The sequence below is a fragment of the Oncorhynchus mykiss genome, chromosome 31 (genome assembly GCF_013265735.2).
Source record: "Oncorhynchus mykiss isolate Arlee chromosome 31, USDA_OmykA_1.1, whole genome shotgun sequence".
NCBI classification, from domain to species: Eukaryota; Metazoa; Chordata; class Actinopteri; order Salmoniformes; family Salmonidae; genus Oncorhynchus; species Oncorhynchus mykiss.
Genome location: NC_050571.1, coordinates 20,581,266 through 20,598,799, shown reverse-complemented (window position 1 = coordinate 20,598,799; position 17,534 = coordinate 20,581,266). Strand labels below are relative to the sequence as shown.

Sequence of the window (17,534 nt, the reverse complement as noted above, 5' to 3'; positions counted from 1 at the left end):
TGTCTTAACATAGACACCTCAGAAGGTTAGGCTATGTGTCTTAACATAGAAACCTCAGAAGGTTAGGCTATGTTTCTTAACATAGACACCTCAGAAGGTTAGGTTATGTGTCTTAACATAGAAACCTCAGAAGGTTAGGCTATGTGTCTTAACATAGAAACCTCAGAAGGTTAGGCTATGTGTCTTAACATAGACACCTCAGAAGGTTAGGCTATGTGTCTTAACATAGAAACCTCAGAAGGTTAGGCTATGTGTCTTAACATAGACACCTCAGAAGGTTAGGCTATGTGTCTTAACATAGACACCTCAGAAGGTTAGGTTATGTGTCTTAACATAGACACCTCAGAAGGTTAGGCTATGTGTCTTAACATAGACACCTCAGAAGGTTAGGCTATGTGTCTTAACATAGACACCTCAGAAGGTTAGGCTATGTGTCTTAACATAGAAACCTCAGAAGGTTAGGCTATGTGTCTTAACATAGACACCTCAGAAGGTTAGGCTATGTGTCTTAACATAGAAACCTCAGAAGGTTAGGCTATGTGTCTTAAGATAGACACCTCAGAAGGTTAGGCTGTGTCTTAACATAGAAACCTCAGAAGGTTAGGCTATGTGTCTTAACATAGAAACCTCAGAAGGTTAGGCTATGTGTCTTAACATAGAAACCTCAGAAGGTTAGGCTATGTGTCTTAACATAGACACCTCAGAAGGTTAGGCTATGTGTCTTAACATAGAAACCTCAGAAGGTTAGGCTATGTGTCTTAACATAGACACCTCAGAAGGTTAGGCTATGTGTCTTAACATAGAAACCTCAGAAGGTTAGGCTATGTGTCTTAACATAGACACCTCAGAAGGTTAGGCTATGTGTCTTAACATAGAAACCTCAGAAGGTTAGGCTATGTGTCTTAACATAGACACCTCAGAAGGTTAGGTTATGTGTCTTAACATAGACACCTCAGAAGGTTAGGCTATGTGTCTTAACATAGAAACCTCAGAAGGTTAGGCTATGTGTCTTAACATAGACACCTCAGAAGGTTAGGCTATGTGTCTTAACATAGACACCTCAGAAGGTTAGGCTATGTGTCTTAACATAGAAACCTCAGAAGGTTAGGCTATGTGTCTTAACATAGACACCTCAGAAGGTTAGGCTATGTGTCTTAACATAGACACCTCAGAAGGTTAGGCTATGTGTTTTAACATAGAAACCTCAGAAGGTTAGGCTATGTGTCTTAACATAGACACCTCAGAAGGTTAGGCTATGTGTCTTAACATAGAAACCTCAGAAGGTTAGGCTCAGAAGGTAATAGCTCTATTCCGCTGAATTTATCACAGTGATTCCACACATGGGCAATACTTTATCAGAGGACAGCTATGGGAAAAGTCCACAGTTCAGTTATTCTACTGCAACAACTAACATAGTGCTTCCCAGCATGAGATGTGTTTCCTTCTGGATTTGTAGTGTGATGAGGGGTGTTACTAAACCACATAAACTGCCTGACTTAATGGGGTTTACCCTGACCCCCTTCTCTCCACTGTAATATTAGGAAAATAACTCCTTAAAGAGCTGGAAAGCTACTGACTTTATCCAGAGAAAAGTGCTTCATCTGACAATGGACAAATAACAGAGGACTAATACGAATAACAGCATTAGAAGTCTACTTTGATAGCATATGTTTAATGCCATTGTAATATCCATAAAATGTATTGTTCAATGTTGAGGAAAACATTATATTTAATTAATTCAATTCCCAATATAATCCATTGAATATGCATTTCAGGATGTTCTGAATGCAAAATATATTGTGATATTGTAATAGGGAAATTACTTATTATTACAATTTCAAAATACCAATTGAGTGCAATAAATTATTTCATATTTTACATAATGAGGAAAGTACAAATGCATTGTGTTATGTATTAAGCCCAATGGTTCATATTCTCTACAGTACCATTGCATTAGTTTTAAGTGAGTCTCAGTCTCAACTGAATGTTAAGGGGCCTAAAGCTCAACCTAGATTGGCTCCCATCAAAATGTCCCAATCACCAGGTTAGTGTATTCCCCTCTTCAGATAATAGCAGCCTGTTCCTCTCCATGTTAGTCATTTGGTTGCCCACTACAATTAACAGCACAGGGACTCGAACAAAGCAGATCTCTATTTAAGTTATTTTAGGTGTATTTATTTTTGTGGTAATAAAACTATTTATTTTTGTGGTAATAAAACCGTATGTAAACAATACATGGGGAATACTGAAAAGACTGCGTACACTACAACTCTGAATAGGTCGCACCTGACAGAGAATGAATAGCATTGAGACAAGTGATAACTGAATAGTAGCATTGAGAAAACGGGAAAGCACATTGTACACATTGGTAAAATGGTACACAAAACTCTAATTAAGACTGATACTGTGATAAATAAAGGTTGATTAGAGGGGCCTGGGTAAACGGTTGATGCTCCTCCTCTTGCAAAGGTGTTTGGCGTGTAGAGCTTCAACAGTTCTCACTGCTGCTCTGTCTCCCCAAACAAACAAGGTGTGATTCATTCACAAGCAGTCCGACACTAGGCTTCCTTTGTGCTCTCTGTCAGAGAGGACAGGAGGGCCTGCAAATATATTCCACTAGCTAACGTTACCTCTCCCTTTTCTACAGTGAGGATGAGGAAGGGGGGAGGAAGCAACACAATCCAATGTTGCGTGCATTCAGGGAGTGGGACGTGTTCCATCATAAACTGTACTAGCTCATTCATGATTAACAGTATTAATTGTAGATGAATAATATTACATTTTTTGTATTGTACTCTAAGGCAAAGCATGCCTGTGATGACAAAGCCTAGAGGGAGTTGAAGTACAGTATTAGTAAACATGTATTCTATAAAGGTCATTACATTGTACATGTTAGACCGTTACTTATGTGGCATATCAACACTATTCAGATCGGCTTCTAAACACAAACAGTGAAATAATGTCACAACAAGCTCTGCTCTCTGGCAGAGGAAGCACATCCTGTTACTTATTCCACATGACCATTAATATCATAGATTTTATTGAAAGAATTAGCCATTTCCTTTGGCTCACACTGGACCAATCACTAAAGGTCATCCGAAAGCAAACCTTACCATGAGAGAACAAATCTTGACCGTTCCTTGCCTGGCTCCACTGAATCATCTTATTTGTCATACAGTGCTTTCAATGGAGGCACTTGGCCTTCGTAGTTGGAAAGTAAAGGTATGCTATTAACTCAGAGATACTGAAACTAGAGCCCGACCAATCAGGTGACAGTGCAACATGGCAGCCTTGTCGAGGACCCGTGCTCATAGATTTAAATTATTTTCACTGTATTTCTTGCTTGTTTCATTCAATTATCATTTAAATGATTATCTCAGAAGTGGGTTTATTCTACCAAGTTAATACAACCTTGGAGGCTGACGAGAGAAAATGTCAGGGCTGTTAGTTTAATTTCCTGCTTTGCTCTAATGGACCTACTTAACTTCTCTAACACGTACTGTTCTGAGAAATGTTAACAATGTTAACTGTTTTGGTGGTAAGGCTTAACAACAACAGAATGAATGAAGTATAACTAAATATATGAAAGTCCATCAAAAGCTGATGCACACAGAGAAAATCCAGGACATAATATAGCAGCACTTCTCCCCAAAGGGAAACTAGCGCATAGAAGGCTTGCAAATGTGCCCTCAAGTCCTCTCAGCTAGAATTCAAGAAAACTCAATTCCCAGAGTTTGACAGTTTGCTCAAGTCCTCTCAGCTGGAATTCAAGAAAACTCAATTCCCAGAGTTTGTAGAGCGTCCTCTAAGCAGGGCTTGATGTAATACACTACATAGTCCTCATCAAAGAAGAACATAGTTCAAAGAAAGTAACATGATGATGAACTAAGTATTACAAAACTGCAACAGATTAGTAGGAGGGAAGACTCGCCACAAGTACATATGGTCAATAGTTTTGAATATTTAAAACCCGTCTGTCTATTCAAGCGTGCATAGATTATTGACTCCTCCACATCGGTCTGTCCTCTCTGCTCTTTCTACACATGGCAGCATAAGAACAGTGTCAAGCTTCTGCTTGGCCAAGCCCCATTTACCTCAATTTGGCCATCACTACTGTCCTTATTAGGTCCGTGGTAATTAGTGCAGAGTTATTAACTGTAGGTTGTGCCAGCCAGGAGCTTAGCTGGAGTTGGGCTAGCCGCTAGTGAAGGAACTGGCAGTGGAAGGGTCTTATCCCCCTGAGCCCAGTCTTAGTGAATGCCCTCTCTTCCTCTCTTCTCTTCTCCACCACTGTAGTGAGGGACTATTGGAGGGCTGAGTAAGGCCTGATAAACTGTGACAGACAGGCGTGATGAGGTATGAGTGGTCCCTTCGTCAGGGTTAAGGGTGGGTGAAGGTAGTCACGTGCTTTCTGATTATGATGCAGAAGTGTATTAGAGTGGGTGGTTTGTGATCCCATAGCTCTGTAGTATGTGTCCACAGGTAAAGCTAGTCTCTATGACATGGCTGTACTAGACAGTCAAAGACTATTCCTTTACTGTGTTACCTTATCTTGAATCACTTCCTCTCCATCACAGAAATATACACTTTCCACCACAGGCTATTAACACCCAGCCAAGGATAAAAAAAGAAATCCTTCTATTGAGACACACATCAAATACTGCCCCCCTCCCCGGCCTCTCCGCTCCACCAGCTTCAGTTCATCTCTTGGCCGAGGCCAGGTGGATGTTAGTGAGGTGAGGTCTCCCAGCTCTGACAGGAAGAGCTGCTCCAGATGAACTTGTTAATTGCACACTGGACCGGAGGGCAGAAGGGCCGTGCCACTCTCACCTTTAGTCTCCACAGAACATGATCACTGACAGGCTCTGCTTTATCATTCCACAGCACTCGCCGCTCGTTGGCAGATGGCAGAGCGAGTCCTCGAGGCAGCGGACTTGGCAGGCACCTCCCGGATCCAGGATGCCAACTGCTGTGAGTCCGTGTCACGGCGACAGAGCGGAGAGGAGGTGGACGGACAGAGAGATGCCAGCAGGCCGCCTGGCATGGTTGTCTCTTCATGCCGGGCACAAATGAGATTGGCATTGAGAGAGGCTCCTCAGGCACACATTATAATATGTGGCCCCCAGCTGTGGTCTGTGCACCAGGGTGGAATGTGGTGGGTCTGTTGGAGACCTTGAGAAAACTACATCCCTGTGAATAACCTGCAGAAAAGGGACTGCAAGGCACAGCTTTTGAAAATTGTGAAAAATTCTTGCAATAATTCTTGACCAGAACTAAAAACATGCTTTATAAAATGTAGAATTGAGGTTATATATATATATATATATATAATTGATGCCCCATGAGGTGAGATCTTGCATGGAGCCCCAGAACGAGGGTGATTGACAGTCATCTTGAACTTCTTCCATTTTCTAATAATTGCGCCAACAGTTGTTGCCTTCTCACCAAGCTGCTTGCCTATTGTCCTGTAGCCCATCCCAGCCTTGTGCAGGTCTATAATTGTATCCCTGATGTCCTTACACAGCTCTTTGGTCTTGGCTATTGTGGAGAGGTTGGAGTCTGTTTGATTGAGTGTGTGGACAGGTGTCTTTTATACAGGTAACGAGTTCAAACAGGTGCAGTTAATACAGGTAATGAGTGGAGAACAGGAGGGCTTCTTAAAGAAAAACTAACAGGTCTGTGAGAGCCGGAATTCTTACTGGTTGGTAGGTGATCAAATACTTATGTCATGCAATAAAATTCTAATTAATTACTTAAAAATCATACAATGTGATTTTCTGGATTTTTGTTTTAGATTCCGTCTCTCACAGTTGAAGTGTACCTATGATAAAAAATGACAGACCTCTACATGCTTTGTAAGTAGGAAAACCTGCAAAATCGGCAATGTATCAAATACTTGTTCTCCCCACTATATATATATATATATATATATATATATATATATATATATATATATATATATATATATATATATACATATATATAACTGTGGTTACATAAACAGCCACATAAACCCACTGTTTCATACAACAACTACTGTTCTATGGACGCTCTATATTACAGCAATAAGACACAATTATGTCCCAAATCAAATCCAATTTTATTGGTCACATACACATGTTAAGCAGATGTTATTGCGGGTTTAGCTAAATGCTTTTAAATGTCTATGTCTACATAACAGTCCCCACTCTGTACACCTCACATCCACTTCTAATGTAGGTATTTGCTCAAATGTCTTAATTACATTACAGTCAGCTGTATAATAATTACAATGGTTCGTTGATCTGTCTAAATGAGTCTTTATACTGTTAGATTCAGAAGTGTTTTATCTATTAATATTGCTGCCACAGCAGCTTATTCTGCCAGACACATTACAGAGAATTACAGAGTTTTGGCCCCTTTGATGAGACTATCAGTAGAAGTAGACTGAAAATGTTATTTTCCCTTCCATCCCGGTTCACCAGGCAGGGGGGACCTTGCCAGTATCCCGTTACATATCCAATACACACATTGCCTCAATAGACTCTCTTTTTCTCTCCTCATCGTCCGGCAACGCTGTGAGGCTTTACGCATTTCAAGACAAATAAAACTGAATTATTTGGACAGCAATCCCTGCTGAGAAGTACCAGTAAAAGGGGAAATGTATATTTCTCGAGACACTGAAGTCAGGGTAATCCCTGAGGATCAGTCAACTAATAATGAAGCTAGACAATGAAAAGAGAAAGTGACAATAAATAGCTAGGCCTAATTAAAAAGATCAAGTTAAACCCAGTCCAAGGTGTGGATGTCCATAAAACAGGCTTTAGCACAAATGATTTGTAGGTGGTACTTTATTGAGCTATCATTTCTCCTCACAATGCCAACAGAATGAGGCATCACTGTGTACAATACAGTAGTCCAGGCTTATATCTCCACACACAAGCGTCAATTGCCTGTCTATCTGTTAATTCCCCCTCGAGTGACAAGAAACCATTATGGAGAGAAAGGGAGAACCATGGCTATCATCAAATGATTGCTATTACTGGTGGTGAGGCCATGATATATGACTTGCAGATTGGAGTAAAGCCCTACTACACCACCGTCCCAAGAACCCAGACGCCTATTCTCTACTGCTGCTGGCAAGGCATAGTGGCACTCTCAGACAGTCACTCCCTCTGTACAGACAGTCTCTCCCTCTGCACAGACAGTCTCTCACTCTGTACAGACAGTCTCTCCCTCTGTACAGACAGTCTTTTCCTCTGTACACACAGTGTCTTCCTCTGTACACACAGTCTCTCCCTCTGTACAGTTAGTCTCTCACTCCCCCTCTCCCCTTCCCCTTGACTTGATTAAACCCAACACTTGCTGTACAAAAACCAGCATGAGAGTAATCAAATTGAAATCAATTTCCGTGTTGCCCTTGGCTTAAGAGGTGGACATAATTTTACATCTCTATCACAAGTTCTAGTTGTGAAGCGGAGAAAGAAAACTATTGATGAAGCCAAAGCAGTAATGGCAGGCATCAATCAATGGGAATCATCTACATCATGTGAGAGGATTTCCTATTTTCTGTAATAAAAATATATGTAAACAAACATATCTCAGCTACCCTTGTCCTTCAAGCTGAATTATTTCATACCAAGTAGTGCTGAGTGATTAGTGATTTTTGAGGTCAGTACGATTAGTAATAAAGAATCACGGTTTTCTGATTTCGGCTTAAATTATATGGGTTGAAACAAAACTATTATTAAAAGTCCCATGATGGTAGTGACTGGCCATTACTGCTTTAACACTTATTAACCATAATTTATTCACATTACTTTAATAAACTATTAGTTTTATTTGATTACTTTATTATTTCACTCCAAGTCAACATCTCATCTCTATAGAGCTGCTGTCTATGCTGTCTGACAAAATCACTATTTTAGTAGTTCTTCAAAGTAAATAAGATATACTTTTATGACTGCTGAATACCAACAAACAATTATTTAGATCATGTATTTTCAGGTAAAAACCTTCCAAAGTAACAGCTGCTCGCTATATCCCCTCACGATCATGCATTCTTCTGTCTCTTCCAGCAGGCGTAAAATAAACACAAACCGGACAAGTAGATGTGCAATGGATTATGGTCATTAGCTAGGTTTCCATCCAATTGGTAACAGATTTTCATGCAAATACAATAGAATCCGCATAAAGAACATATGTGCATTTCCCACAAGTGTTGTGTTTCCACCAAATTGACTTTTTGTAGATAAAACATCAGTGCGTGATGACGTAGTACACACAAAATGTACTTTTTCGCTTAAATGTTCATGTACCGAAAAAAAATCTAAAATTCAATATGTTTCAAGCGCCTTTTCAGCTCTACGGATACTTTTGTCACAAAAACGGTTAAGTTAAATAGCAAATGTGCCTCCTCTGGTCTTCGCGCATGCGCTCTGGCCAACAGTTTGCAGATACATTGCGTGTAGGCTCTGCAGGTAGGTTAGTCTACACGATGAGATTACTATGGATAAAAACGAGAATATTTGTATTTGTCACATAAAAAAATACCCTCGATATTTATTGGAAATGAACATCAAGTTCACCGTGCACTTTCAACACATTGTGAAGCTCATCATAACTCTTTTTTTTAACAGTAACATGCAAAACACAAAAAACAGAACAGCCGGATCTGTAACCTAATAAACTGCATGCTCGTAGTGGAAGGACCACACACCATATCATCGCGTAACTCAAAATGTACTTCGATATGACGGTTATTAAATCCATTGTTGAGCTTAAATGCATTTGTACCACCATTTCTCGCAGAATTAATTGTACGGACACAAAAAGATCCCACCATGTCAAACAAACAAATGACCTGTTCCATCACAGCTGTCGTGACTTTTTTTTATATGGTATGGCTTAATTCGTATAAAAACTGTGGATATAAACATGGTTATTGAAGTTAATTACCACGTTTTATGCGCTAAACTATGTAGAATATTGGCCTGTTGGAAACTAAAACTCCCTACTACATCACACAGTTCAGGCTGGGTCAGATGTTTCTCTCGAGAAACTGTGCACTGTGCGCATTGAGCTCACAGAAAAAACGTATTTCAAATAGTTGTTTAAAAAAAAATGTTAGTTAATCGCTCAACATTGATACCAAGGTAACCCATATTAAAGTATGTAACTCTTGCTGGTAGATCTGTTAAATAACCAGATCACACTGTAGATCGTGGTACTGTGGTCAAATTAAACTAATGCACAACCAACAATTAACATTTTAAAATTAAAATCCCACCAACTATTATAAACCAACTACCGCGCATGAAATTATGCTCAATCACTCATAATTTCGTGAAACACAACCAGGGACATGACATTGAAAAAAAACAATGTATTTTGATGGAAAGCTGTAATGAGTTGTTTGTGTACACATTCCATTCCAGTCTCGGAGGTAGAGGGGACGTGATGAAGAGGCATGATTTGAATTGAAAGAATATAAAAGAAAACAACTAAAGCAAAGAGGTGTCTCAAAAAATCAATAAAGCAGCAATGGAACCAACCACGTTTAGTAAACCCTGTAGTCGCGTGGTAATTGAACAGTCAAAATGCACAGTAGGTTGTTGTATCGGCTACACTAGGCTAGGCCTAGTATATTCATCTAAGATTATAAAAAAATAAAACAATTAATGCAGGACTTAATTATTATGTGGTTGAAATCCTTCTATTGAGGCACATCAAATACTATCGTGTGAGGGAGTGGGGAGAGGAAAACTAAGAGGGTTGAATGGACTAGAATGAAAACAAAAATGAGTGATAGGCTACCAATCATGGGGAGAATGGAAGGATCAAATCCTGCAGGCTGGTCCCTACTGTCATGGGTTGTGTTATCACAGTTATTTGCCCTCTAGTATCTCTCTGTGATGGTGCTACTTCCGACCGGGAATAGAACATCCCAATCTTTAGGGAATCAATGGCTTCCAAATTAAAGTTACTAGCACTAGTAATGTTAATATACTTTCATTTTGATGCCACGGATTCTCTTAAAACTGGGCTGAAATTGAAATTATTAGAAATTCTATCATCATTTGGTTAAAAATATTATTATTGTAATAGGTAGCCTACCGAATATATTGCACATCGCTGACCAGATGTGGAGCAGCGTAAACTTAGACTGTCATAATAAACCACCGTGATAGGCCATTATAATGATAGCGATATGTCCCATTGAATCGATACAATCCATTACAAATCAAACCTGACAATAAGCCTACACAAATAGTCTAAATTGTGTTTTAGAGCAGAGCATTTGACAAATAATAGCTGGGGTATTAAAACAACAATAAGACAGACAAGGACAATTGATTCAGTTGTCATGCAATTCACCACAGTAGCTACATGGGCGACCTCAATAAAACCCCTATGAAACGCGTGTTTAGGGTGTAAACTATACAATTACGCATCGACTGATCCCGATTTCAAACTGACATTTACAGAGAGCAAAACCAGCAACTGTGAACTTCCCCCATTCATGAGGTGGCACTATAGGTCCATGTGAGTGTGTGCGCACCGAATACGTCCTAGCGCGACATAGTCCTACAATGCACAATCTGACAATAGAGGCAAAGCGCAGACACGCAGGGCTCTAAAATAATTCCTCACACTCATCTCTCACTTTAATGTATTCCGAGAAGGAATGCGAGCATTCCAGGAGTCCAACGCCAAAAGCCAGGGTGCATCGATGTGGCAGCGCAGCTAGGTTAGTCTTCAGAAAAAAGCCTCTGACAAAGACGTTAATAGCTACATCATGTACATACAAATAAACACTTGTACGTACCACTGTTGCTCCAGTTCCCAGTCCCTAAAGAAGTCAAACTCGAATAGGTCCATGGTTGGTCCCCGTTGTCTGATTCAGGAAGGAACCGGTGCCTGCTCAACGTAGCCTATGCGTCAGTCTACATATATCAATTCTGTGGATCTGCTAAATGTAACTAGCTATGCTGTACGGTGTTCTCTCTGGCGAACTGACACACACTGCAAGGACAACACCACTGCCTCCTGTCTCCACCGCTCACAGTGAACAAAAGGCGGAGCTTGAGACAGGCAGAAACAGCGACTCGGAGCCCGGGTAGTCCAAATTGAGATTAGCTAAAATTCTATTTGTCCCACCCATTTTAAGTGTAAACGTCAGCTGTCAAAAACAACTATAGATGTAAAAAAAATAATAATAATAATAAATCAATGGGTCTGTGAGGAAATCATAACAAACAATATTATAAGTAATTTTCTATTTTACTAGGCAAGTCAGCTAAGAACAAATTCTTACTTTCAATGACGGCCATTGTAACTTGTCAGCTCGAGGATTTGAACTTGCAACCTTCCGGTTAATAGTCCAACGCTCTAACCACTAGGCTACCCTGCCAACACCGGTATTTTGTTATAACCAGTGTCTGATAATTGTGCATTACCATGCATTGGCATTATTCACAACAGTTGTTTCCAGATGCAAAGGTCATATTACTATTCACTGATCATAGACTAGGGCAAGTTCAGGAGTTGTGTTTAGAGTATCTATGACCCATGGTGACTGATCATAGACTAGGGCAAGTTCGGGAGTTGTGTTTAGAGTATCTATGACCCATGTTGACTGATCATAGACTAGGGCAAGTTCGGGAGTTGTGTTTAGAGTATCTATGACCCATGTTGACTGATCATAGACTAGGGCAAGTTCGGGAGTTGTGTTTAGAGTATCTATGACCCATGTTGACTGATCATAGACTAGGGCAAGTTCAGGAGTTGTGTTTAGAGTATCTATCACCCATGTTGACTGATCATAGACTAGGGCAAGTTCGGGAGTTGTGTTTAGAGTATCTATGACCCATGTTGACTGATCATAGACTAGGGCAAGTTCGGGAGTTGTGTTTAGAGTATCTATGACCCATGTTGACTGATCATAGACTAGGGCAAGTTCGGGAGTTGTGTTTAGAGTATCTATGACCCATGTTGACTGATCATAGACTAGGGCAAGTTCAGGAGTTGTGTTTAGAGTATCTATCACCCATGTTGACTGATCATAGACTAGGGCAAGTTCAGGAGTTGTGTTTAGAGTATCTATGACCCATGTTGACTGATCGTAGACTAGGGCAAGTTCGGGAGTTGTGTTTAGAGTATCTATGACCCATGTTGACTGATCATAGACTAGGGCAAGTTCGGGAGTTGTGTTTAGAGTATCTATGACCCATGTTGACTGATCATAGACTAGGGCAAGTTCAGGAGTTGTGTTTAGAGTATCTATCACCCATGTTGACTGATCATAGACTAGGGCAAGTTCAGGAGTTGTGTTTAGAGTATCTATGACCCATGTTGACTGATCATAGACTAGGGCAAGTTCAAATCAAATCAAATGTTATTAGTCACATGTGCCGAATACAACAGGTGTAGACCTTACAGTGGAATTCTTACTTACGAGCCCCTAACCAACAGTGCAGTTTCAAAAAACAAAAAAATACGGATAAGAATAGGAGATAAAAGTAACAAGTACTTAAAGAGCAGCGGTAAAAAATAACAATATATACAGTGGAGTGTCGGTACAGAGTCAATGTGGAGGCCATATACAGGGGGGTGTCGGTACAGAGTCAATGTGGAGGCTATATACAGGGGAGTGTCGGTACAGAGTCAATGTGGAGGCTATATACAGGGGAGTGTCGGTACAGAGTCAATGTGGAGGCCATATACAGGGGGGTGTCGGTACAGAGTCAATGTGGAGGCTATATACAGGGGGGTGTCGGTACAGAGTCAATGTGGAGACTATATACAGGGGGGTGTCGGTACAGAGTCAATGTGGAGGCTATATACAGGGGGGTGTCGGTACAGAGTCAATGTGGAGGCTATATGCAGGGGAGTGTCGGTACAGAGTCAATGTGGAGGCTATATGCAGGGGGGTGTCGGTACAGAGTCAATGTGGAGACTATATACAGGGGGGTGTCGGTACAGAGTCAATGTGGGGTGTCGGTACAGAGTCCATGTGGAGGCTATATACAGGGGGGTGTCGGTACAGAGTCAATGTGGAGACTATATACAGGGGGGTGTCGGTACAGAGTCAATGTGGAGACTATATACAGGGGGGTGTCGGTACAGAGTCAATGTGGAGGCTATATACAGGGGGGTGTCGGTACAGAGTCAATGTACGGAGACACTGGTTAGTTTAGGTAGTATGTACATGTTGGTAGAGTTATTAAAGTGACTATGCATAGATGACAACAGAGAGTGTCAGTGGTGTGGAGAGAGGGGGGGGGGGGGGCAATGCAAATAGTCTGGGTAGCCATTTGACTAGATGTTCAGGAGTCTTATGGCTTGGGGGTAGAAGCTGTTTAGAAGCCTCTTGGACCTAGACTTGGCACTCCGGTACCGCTTGGCGTGTGGTAGCAGAGAGAACAGTCTATGACTAGGGTGGCTGGAGTCTTTGACAATTTTTAGGGCCTTCCTCTGACACCGCCTGGATGGCAGGAAGCTTGGCCCCAGTGATGTACTGGGCCGTTCACACAAACCTCTTTAGTGTTTTGCGGTCATAGGCTGAGCAGTTGCCATACCAAGCAGTGATGCAACCAGTAAGGATGCTCTCGATGGTGCAGCTGTAGAACCTTTTGAGGATCTGAGGACCCATGCCAAATCTTTTCAGTCTCTTGAGGGGGAATAGGTTTTGTCATGCCCTCTTCACGACTGTCTTGGTGTGCTTGGACCAGGAGTTGTGTTTAGAGTATATATGACCCATATTGACGGATCATAGACAAGGGCAAGTTCATGAGTTGTGTTTAGAGTATTTATGACCCATATTGACTGAATGAATGGGTGTTGTTGACAGCACCGTGACCTATTGGGCTCTACATTCTCACAGTAGACAGAGGTGTTAGAAATGATAAAGGTTCACAGTAATGGGGATATATGTTTGAGACAGATGATATCATTTCATATTTTTATTGAGCCAATCAATCTCGGGTGTAATCATAACAATGAAAAGAGGTCTGTTATAAATTATTTGGCGGCGCTATAGTTGCATAGGCCATGTGGGGAACAGACAGGCGGCGCGGCAGCACGGCAGTGCAGGAAACAGCTCTGTAGATGAATGTATACTGTAGCGAGGAAGATGTGATGGAAACATTAGAAACATCAGCAGTATGTCTAGAAGGACTGTCTGCTTCCATCAACAGCACACTGCATGGGTCCTGTAATATGGAGCAGGAGTGTAGGCCACTGTAAAAGAGACATGTTAGCCTACATGACTGTATCATGATTTGCCTGGCTACCATGTGGTGCCGAAGGTAATACAAAGCCTTATTATGATACATCTCTCCACATGTAAAGGCTGGGAGTCTATTTGGGTTCATAGCATATGCCCCCGAGTTCATATTAATTTTCCAGAATAGTAAAGGGACCTAGGTTTCGGTCAGACACACTCTGGGACCAAATGGCTTTCTGGATGGCGTGCGATTAGAACAACTTGGTCTTCTGTTAGCCAGCTAGTATCAGGAGGAATCATCTGTAACCCATATGGCCCAAATGGAAACAAGTAGTGTCTGCTTTATTACCTGTTCTGTATGGCCAGTGTTAAAGCAGAGGACAGGAGGAGGGGTGGATAATTAATTGTGTTGGTCGTTATGCCAGGGTGCTCAGGTGCACAGCACATCTTGCCTCACATGGGTAATGTTGCCTTTCAGAGCAGCAGACATCTCCTTTATCATGACTAAATGTCACGCCCTGACCATAGTAAGCTGTATTTTCTCTGTGTTGGTTGGGGCGTGATGGTGAGTTGGGTGGGTCATCGAGGTGAATTTGTATTTCTATGTTGGCCTGATATGGTTCCCAATCAGAGACAGCTGTTTATTGTTGTCTGTGACGTTTCACAGTCCGGAACCTCCTGAGACGGTCTACGGTCCGGATCCTCCTGAGACGGTCTACGGTCCGGAGCCTCCAGCGGCGGTCTGCGGTCCAGAGCCTCCAGCGACGGTTGGCGGCTCAGAGACTCCAGCGAGGGTTCTCAGTCCAGAGCCTCCTGCGACAATCTACGGTCCGGTCCCTCCGGCGACGATCCACGCCCTGCGTCATCCATCATAGATGCCCACCCGGACCCTCCCCTATTGAGTCAGGTTTTGCGGTCAGAGTCTGCACCTTTGGGGGGGGGGGGGGGGGGGGGGGGGGGGTACTGTCACACCCTAACCATAGTAAGCTGGTTTTTCTCTGTGTTGGTTGGGACGTGATGGTGACTTAGATGGGTCATCTAGGTGAATTTGTATTTCTATGTTGGCCTGATATGGTTCCCAATCAGAGACAGCTGTTTATCGTTGTCTCTGATTGGGGATCATATTTAGGCAGCCATTTCCCCTTTGTGTTTCGTGGGATCTTGTCTATGTTTAGTTGCCTGTCAGCACTATTTGTATAGCTTCACGTTTCGTTCGTTGATTTTGTTGGTTTTTGTTGTTCATTCATTGAAAGAGTATGTACGTATCCCACGCTGCACCTTGGTCCATTCCATAAGACGACCGTGACACTAAAGGCTTATTCAACTACACAGCCAATTCACCACAGTACTGGGTTATACCCAGAAAAAAAACAGCCTTAGGGAAATGCTAAATAATACAATATCTACTAAACATCATATAAAGCATGATCAAATAAAATAAAATTGTATTAGCCACATGCGCCGAATACAACAGGTGTAGTAGACCTTACATTGAAATGCTTACTTACGAGCCCCTAACCAACAATGTAGTTTAAAAAAATAAGGATAACAATAAGAAACAAGAAATAAAAGTAACAAGTAATTAAAGAGCAGCAGTAAATTAATAATAACGAGACTATATACAGGGGATGCAGTCAATATGTGGGGGCACTGGTTAGTTGAGGTAATATGTACATTTAGGTAGAGTTATTAAAGTGTCTATGTATAGATGATAACAACAGAGAATAGCAGCGGTGTAAAATAGAGGGTGGGGGCAATGCTAATCTGTATTTGCGGTTTGTCATTCAGTTTGGGGTGTAGTTGGTAATTTGTGATGACTATAGAGAAAGCTGTGGTGGGAAAGGGCCTTTCAGTCTCTCTCGCTGGTTGGGTGTTTGGTTTGGGTAGTCTGGGGCAGATGCCAGCACTGCTCTGCGTAATGCGCTGGGTGCCTCCCCAGTATCTCCCAGTACCTCCAAGTGCCTCCCAGTACCTCCCGGTGCATCCCAGTACCACCCAGTGCCACCCAGTGCCTCCCAGAAGCCTCCCAGTATCTCCCAGAAGCCCCCCAGTGCCTCCCAGAAGCCTCCCAGTATCTCCCAGAAGCCTCCCAGTACCTCTCAGAACCTCCCAGTGCCTCCCAGTACCTCCCAGTGCCTCCCACAAGCCTCCCAATACCTCTCAGAACCTCCCAGTACCTCTCAGAACCTCCCAGTGCCTCCCAGAACCTCCCAGAACCCCCTAGCCCCACTGCATTTAGATTGTTGACCCATAAACTGGCTGCAGGGAAACACAGAGTTACACTGGCAGCTGGGATAGAGGGAGAGCACCATTCCCAAATCCTCACTGCACTGCCTTTCCACTGAAGACCTTACAGTACCCAGTACAGTGTGTATGTAGATTTGGCAGTGCATACACTGTACACATGATGTAGAATATATATACTTGTCAAAATGATGTTTTAAAATTGATGGCTTCATCATCCTTCCATACTTGGGTGAAAAAAAAAAACATTTTGATTTTTCATCAACAATTCTCCCAATCGCTTTGTCCACCCATGGACATAATTCACTGCGAGAGACGCACATCATAGCAGCCGTTTGTTGAAATTGCCTGTGGTTAAATCACTTGTCAGAAGCTGTGAGAAGTGATTGGAAAATACCTCATCAGAGCGAGAGGAGGCCCTGCAATTGTCTCCGTGTCCCTTTTCATCTCCCTAAAATGAATAAGAGTCATTATGGGCTAAGCTGATATGGTCTGAGGGGGATCATCTCCTAATTATACCACTGTAATTTCAGAGTTAATTATCTCTCTCACGTCTCTCTTCGTGTCAGCTTGTTCCTACCGCAATCTCAACTCTCCTCAACCCTGTCTCACAAGGTGAAGTGGAGGCTCAGGATCCTACCTGACTGCAAGGGGTGGGAGGTGGAGGCTCAGGATCCTACCTGACTGCCTGGGGTGGGAGGTGGAGGCTCAGGATCCTACCTGACTGAAAGGGGTGGGAGGTTGAGGCTTAGGATCCAACCTGACTGACTGGGGGGGAGATGGAGTCTCAGGATCCTACCTGACTGAAAGGGGTGGGAGGTTGAGGCTTAGGATCCAACCTGACTGACTGGGGTGGGAGATGGAGTCTCAGGATCCTACCTGTGCCTGGGGTGGGAGGTGGAGGCTCAGGATCCTACCTGACTGACTGGGGGGAGGTGGAGACTACATCAAGATGAGTCTGATGAAAGTCATCCTGTCAGACTGCAGCAGTGTATGCTACCAATGTCTGGCAGTTTAATAAGGAAACATGACAAACCCATAGGTCCAGTCAAAACTCCCTGAAGGTGACTGTTGGTTGGCTGGA

General features: G+C 42.4%; 1 protein-coding gene across 1 annotated transcript in view; it reads right to left on the bottom strand.

Annotated features, from left to right (window-relative positions):
- The window catches only part of LOC110504399 (AF4/FMR2 family member 2), a 288,511-nt gene extending 277,451 nt beyond the window's left edge, over window positions 1-11,060 (bottom strand). The window contains exon 1 of the mRNA XM_036970067.1: window positions 10,808-11,060. Coding sequence (XP_036825962.1) covers window positions 10,808-10,860 — 53 coding nt within the window. The 5' untranslated portion in view covers window positions 10,861-11,060. The remainder of the gene's footprint in view (window positions 1-10,807) is intronic.
- Between the last annotated feature and the right edge of the window lie 6,474 nt (window positions 11,061-17,534).